Raw genomic sequence first — 6,342 nt, forward strand, 5'->3', positions numbered from 1 at the left:
TCCAGCACCCCCGTGACCCTTAAAGGATAAAGCGGTAGATGATGGATGGAGATCTCCATATGGTCTCATGGTGTATATCACCTAACTGTCCATTCTATGAGTGGTTGATGGGAGTATTCTCTGAGGCTGTTTGCAAACCCTTTGGGTCCTTGTTGGGGAAGACTTCATCCAAGACATAACCCCAAACCCCTTACTGTTCCTATGACGCATTATAAATGTGTGCTGTGACTCAAACATATCCAAACCCTCTGTGACACTATACTGCCACCTACTTAATTATATCTTAAACCTCACTTTATGAATGTTTTCTGTGAGTGCTTCCAGCCTTAGCAATGCGCAGGGCGACCCATTATGAGTCCTCAAAAAGCAAAGTCATGACTATCATATTCATCATGTAGAATTCCCTGAATGTGTGGAAAGTCGTTTCTGAATTCTGTTTAGTCTAGAGTTCAGAGTTTAACCTGATGCTGTAGCTGTTTTGTACTGCCCTTAATTGGATTTGTGGAAGTTAACACCTTCGCAAGGTCAACCAGAACTCCCCGAGATAGTGTTACATTTGCCAACATTATCATTTAGTCAAAAACATTTTCTCTCACCACAGATTGTTGAAGAACAGTCATTTCGATTTGCAAAAGTGACAATCACTGATAGCTCTGTCCGAAATCAGGGAACCACTATTTGTGTAGCCATGGCGACTGAGGGTGGCAGGGACTTTCTTTATAAGTTGTTTTGGAAGTATGAAAGGTTTTGTTGCCCAGTTATCCAACTTACATTCTTTCTTTTTTTGGCTTAACTTGCCATCCAACTGCTTACGTCCACCTAAAACCTCCCACCCCCTGATGACGTGTCCACCTTTGCGTCGTTCTTCATCGAGTAGGTTTCTTCTGCAGTGACTCTGATGTGTGGCATCGGCTTAACTGAAAAATTCAGCAAGAGACCTTGGTGGTGTGTGTATGTGCGTGTGCTTGCATTTTATCTTTTTTCTTTTTGAATTCCCACCCTTAAAGTGAGCACCGCTTGGTTCGACACCACTGATTGCACCCCAAGGCCCTGGGAACATTGGCAGCGTTGTACGGCGAGGGAGACACCAAGTCTGATAGATTAACATTAATATGGACTGAGGGAGAAGGCCGGGCATATTAAAGGTCATTTCCCTCCTTCACGGCTATCGGGGGAAAATGCAATGGGCCATTGACTGCAGGGCCACACACGCATGAGCGAACGCACCCGCTCACATAGACCAGGAAAAAAAGACACAAACAGCCAGAGATATTAAGACATACATAGAGGCTTGAAGAGTGCAAGGAGGGATGTAATGACAGCCACACAGGCATAAAAAAGACATGTGCAGACACAGACATAAACACTGTGTCTCAAACACAAATGTGAGGCTCCACATGAGATGGCATTATATACATATGCTGCAATGGTAAACTGTGCTGTGGCGACAGCCTATTAAAAACCAAGTCAATTTATAACTCCCAATTTGGTGATTAAGGATTGTGAATTTGCTTGCTCTTAGCCTCAGGTTCTTGTCACACAGGGCCTGTTTTCTGTCTATAAATCTAACGGCCAGGAGCCCCCCCCCCCCCCCCCCCCCCCCCCCCCCGTTTATGGAGGTGATTGCTCCAGCCAATATAAGATTGAGTCCGTTTCATGTACATTTTTCACTACCTCTGGGCCGAATATGTATATGAAAGCGGTCTCCCAGGTACCCCCGGTGCATTTCCATTTGTTTTTGGGTCACTTACAGACACATCCATCAGATTTGCTCTCCTAAAACTAAATAGCAATAGAATTAGTCAAAAAGCAATTTTCGCTTAAGACAAGGCGATGGTAGATGTCGAGTATAATTTTTTGAGTTGTGACAAAAGTATCACAGTGAGAGATTATTAGCTTTATTTACACTTAAACATAACTAATGTCACCCCGTGTCTCATTAGTTTTGGCCCCTGTGGCCCTTATTCTGTAGCTGATTAGTCTGGAGCATGGTTTGGTAAACTTATTTGAGTGAAAAAAATCAGAGGGGTGATGCATACCCTGATCATGTTGCCTTGCTATGCTTGCCCCGCCACAGTTTTTCACTTGATACAGCTTTCATTACGCAAAAAAAAAAAGGATTTCTAGCTTTGTGTTACACGGCATCGCTTCATTGTAGAGCTGTGAATACCGGGAGAAATCGTGTCTTTGGCGGTGTCTCTTTAAAACATCCATAACATTTTTACTGTCCTACAGTAGATAGGCAGGCAGAATTAGGCACAAACTTGGAAGATAATTCTCACTGGGCGCTGCATCAGCTTATTCAATAATACCATCCACATGGTGGCGCTGTCATTGAATTCAATTGAATTCCATTTTATTTGTATAGTGCCAAATCACAACATACATTATATCAAGGCACTTTACAAAGTATGGTCGAGACCTCACAATATTACAGAGAAAACCCAACAGTTCCCACAATGAATGAGCACTTGGCAACCCTCCCTTTTTAACAGGAAGAAATCTGTAGCAGAACCGGACTCAGTTGTGGGCGTCCATCTGCCACAACTGGTTGGGGTGAGAGGACAGAGATGGGGGAGAGAGGAAAGGTGGGCAGAAAGAGAGGGAGATAGGAGAGAGAAGAGAAGAGAGAGAGAGAGAACTGTCGTATAACCGTTGCATTGATTCAGATCTCACACTATCTTTTGATCATACATCCGATAAAAGGGGAACAAATAGAGAGAGAACTGTCGTATAACCGTTGCATTGATTCAGATCTCACACTATCTTTTGATCATACATCCGATGAAAGGGGAACAAATAGCGGAAGGTTTGAAGCCACCAAACACCACTAACGGCTATATTTTTGGTTGGTTCTGGAGTTGGATTTTTTTAAGAATTTGAAAAATTTAATTTAAACTGAGATGAATTGAATTTTCATGTTGTAAGTGTTAAGGCTGAACACAGACTTCGAGTAATTCCTGTTCTGTGCCCACAGGGTTGTTGGCGATGTCTAGGTTTAGGGTAATGAATGGATGCTGCGGAACATCCATTGGTGTGAGCCGCTGGTCAGCGTCCAGATTCAGCAATCCTTTGATCAGGCTCACCAACAGATGATGATGATGGTGGTGTCCCATCTGCATCCTCATCAGCTGCTCAATTTCATCAAGACATTTGAATCTGATGTATCTTGTGTCCGTAGCGTAGAGGCCTGTCGCATAGCGGAACTCCCCTGGAGATTTCAACCTCCAGCGATGCTGGCTGTTGCCTTGTCTGAAGAAAAAATATTCTACATTCATCCCTCTCTCCAACACGTAGTCCCCTGGCAGGCCCTGAGTTTCTATTATGAAGTTGAGCACATCATAGGGCATGTTCCCCGGGTAGAGTGGGTACCCTGTGGCCAGCTCAGCAGCTATCAGGCCTAGAGACCACATATCAATGGCCTCATTATATGGGATATGTAACATTACCTCTGGTGCCCTGTACCAGAGTGACTGCGCAATGAAACCAGGGGTCAGCTCAGACGCAGGACACGCCAGGCCAAAGTCGATGAGTTTGACTCTGAGCGGCTTTTGGTGACGGTCCACAACCATAACATTGTCAGGTTTGAGGTCTGTGTGGGCAATACCCTTGGACTTTAGGTGGCCCAGTGCCATGTTTATCTGATATATAATTGGCCTCAGCTCCATAACTGGAAGACCAAAGTTGTTCCTCTCTTTCATATAAGCAAACAGACTTTGGTCCAAGAGCTCAAAGCTGAGGCAGATATGGTCCTTGTGGAAGAAATAGCCATTCCACCTCACAATGTTGCAGGTGTCTGGGTCCAGACATTGCAGTTGCTTAAGGATGGCAATTTCCCGCCGTGCCTGCTGCAAAAAGCTCGGATCACTCTTACTGATTTTAATTGCCACTGCCTCATCGGTTTCAAAATTATGGCATTTGGTTACAAAACCAAAGGTGCCCTCCCCAAGAAAGGCCTCCACATTGTGGAACAGGCCCAGGGAGCTCCCCTTAAAAATCTGGAGGTCGTCTGTTTGGAAGGAAGCAGAGAGATTCAAAATGAAGTCAGTTTTGTCTAATAAAGTGTAGCAGTCAAAATTGCAACATAAATAAAACAACACCATGTACAAATACATTTTCTTCAGAGAATACTTTTCTTCAAACTACAATAGGCAAGTATGAAGAGTAGGAAAAGTGGAAAATGGGTAGTTAATGTGATATTAATAGAATGATCCCTAAAACGTTTAATATTTCGGAAGGTTATGAAAAATCGAATACCTTCTGGGTTGTCCTAAATGAGTGCAACGTTTTGATGTTTGAATTAAGTTTCTAGGTTGAAAAATGTGTAAGGAGAAGAGGGCCAAACGCCTGAAAAATGTGTTCTTTAAATTCTCTTAACTTAAGTGGATTTTAAAAGATAAACTAGTAGATGACTCCGAAATCTAAGAGGAAAACCATTCAGCTTACTAGACGTGTTGTTCAACCCCACGTTGAAGGATGGTTTTCAGGAATATGCGGAGATGTTATTCAAGCGTGAATGAAGAAACTTTGAAACTGTACATTTGATCTGGTTGCAGCCATTTTGAGGGGCTAATGTGCACTGAAATATTCTTTACCTGTAACTTATTTCTGTGACATTGCACCTGTAACATTTCAAAGACATGAAAGTCACCAAAAGGAATCATCAAAGGCAGAGGGATCTAACCAAACATCATACTATAATTCCAGGAAACTCTGAAGGAATTTCTTACTGGCTGAAATCTAGAGACATCGCTATTGCACTTTGATCAGCATTCTTTGATATTCCCAGAGTCACAGTTGGTGACATCACTGCTTTTCAGCCAATCAGTATTCACACAGCATTTTCAGCGGAGATTCTAATTCATGTTTAGAACGGGCAGTACGCTGGTAGTTTTAAAATACATTTTTAAAGTGTCTCTGATTACTATAGGGTTTGGACTACATGACTTGGAGCTTTATAACTTTGCAGACCTTTTAAATACGCCAAAAAAGGGTGAACCTGAAAAAGCATTACACGTCTTCTTTATGTCAGATTTAAATGCAATTGTATTAGTCCTTTACTCCCTCTCCTTTTAGCTCTGTTTAAAAAAACAACTCTTGAGGGAAATAGTTGTTCACCTGCTTGTTGCTAACGGTGACAAGCAGCTAGTTTACAATGGGATAGCAGCGTATTCCTGTCAGGAATAAGGTTGATGAGAGCTGTGAGATTGAACCAAAACATTATTCCTGTGGACTGTAAAACTAAACTTTAAGACTAAAATGTGCAGTGTATTTCTCTGCGGGATTATCACTGAAAACTGCACTGGGCCTATACATACAGCAATATGATATACTGTTCACATAAACATGTTAATTTTCCTAAGTACAGTTATGATTGTGTAACATCAGGCAGAAGGCGCCTCCTGTTAGATTTAAAAACTATATGAATGTAGCGACTGAGTATCATTAAAACATATGAATAGAAAACAACAACAAAGTACAGCTGAAAGGTTGTAAGGTTCATCATCAAAAAAGCACAGAAGCCACTGAGGACATTTTGTTTGTGATAAAAATTAAGTTACTAGTTACACAAACACACACACACACACACACACACACAGGCAGTCTGAATTTTGCAAATGATCTGAGTTAGCCAGCTTTCATTGCAGGATATTAAAAGCGCCAGTAGGCGCAGGTTCAGGTTCCATGCCTCTGTATGCCATGGCCTGTTTGTGTACTTTGGATAAGCCCTGCATGTGTTCCCTCCAAGCAAAGAAATAAATTCAACCTAACAAATGAGGAAAGCCTCAAGGGTTCTTATTGATTGGAATTAATTGCTTAATGGCGTCACAGGCAAAAACAACAAATTGGTTCGTAAAGACTTTATCATATGATTCAGCTGGTTTTCTGTAATTTGTATCTCAGATTTGTATAAGTTGTAATTATTAGGCAGGGGATGACAGTGTGCGTAGTATACAGCATTTTACTTTTTGGATACGGATTTGTGTAAAGGTTTAAAACATTTTTTGTCCCCACTGTAGTTGTTTTTAAGATTTTGCCTTTTCCTTTTTCTTGTACTTTACTGTTTGTTTCCCGCCACTTTTGCATCTTAACATTGATAATATGTTGGCCACTAGCGAATTATTTTCTTGCCAAAGAATTATTATTATTATTTATTATCTTTTTCTTTTTGTTTTGACAGTGTTCTACAAATTAGTACTTTGTATGCCCTCCTGTTCTCTCTTTCTGCACCACCAAATTAACAAATGTATGGTCGTGGCTCAAAGAGACAGTGTTTCCTTTGGTTCCGCTCCCACCTAAGTCTTGCTTATTTAAAAGCAGCACAGCTTCATACATTACCTG

General features: G+C 41.5%; 1 protein-coding gene across 1 annotated transcript; it reads right to left on the reverse strand.

Moving 5' to 3' along the window:
* Nucleotides 1–2,339: 2,339 nt before the first annotated feature.
* LOC118288054 (homeodomain-interacting protein kinase 2-like) lies at nt 2,340–4,604 on the reverse strand. The gene is made up of 2 exons (XM_035613824.2): nt 4,447–4,604; nt 2,340–4,009 (listed from the first exon to the last, which is right to left on the reverse strand). The coding sequence occupies exon 2, from the start codon at nt 3,699–3,701 to the stop codon at nt 2,931–2,933; it is 771 nt and encodes a 256-aa protein (XP_035469717.1). The 5' UTR covers nt 3,702–4,009; nt 4,447–4,604; the 3' UTR covers nt 2,340–2,930.
* Nucleotides 4,605–6,342: the final 1,738 nt, after the last annotated feature.

This window comes from Scophthalmus maximus, chromosome 16 (genome assembly GCF_022379125.1).
Source record: "Scophthalmus maximus strain ysfricsl-2021 chromosome 16, ASM2237912v1, whole genome shotgun sequence".
Classification (NCBI taxonomy): domain Eukaryota; kingdom Metazoa; phylum Chordata; class Actinopteri; order Pleuronectiformes; family Scophthalmidae; genus Scophthalmus; species Scophthalmus maximus.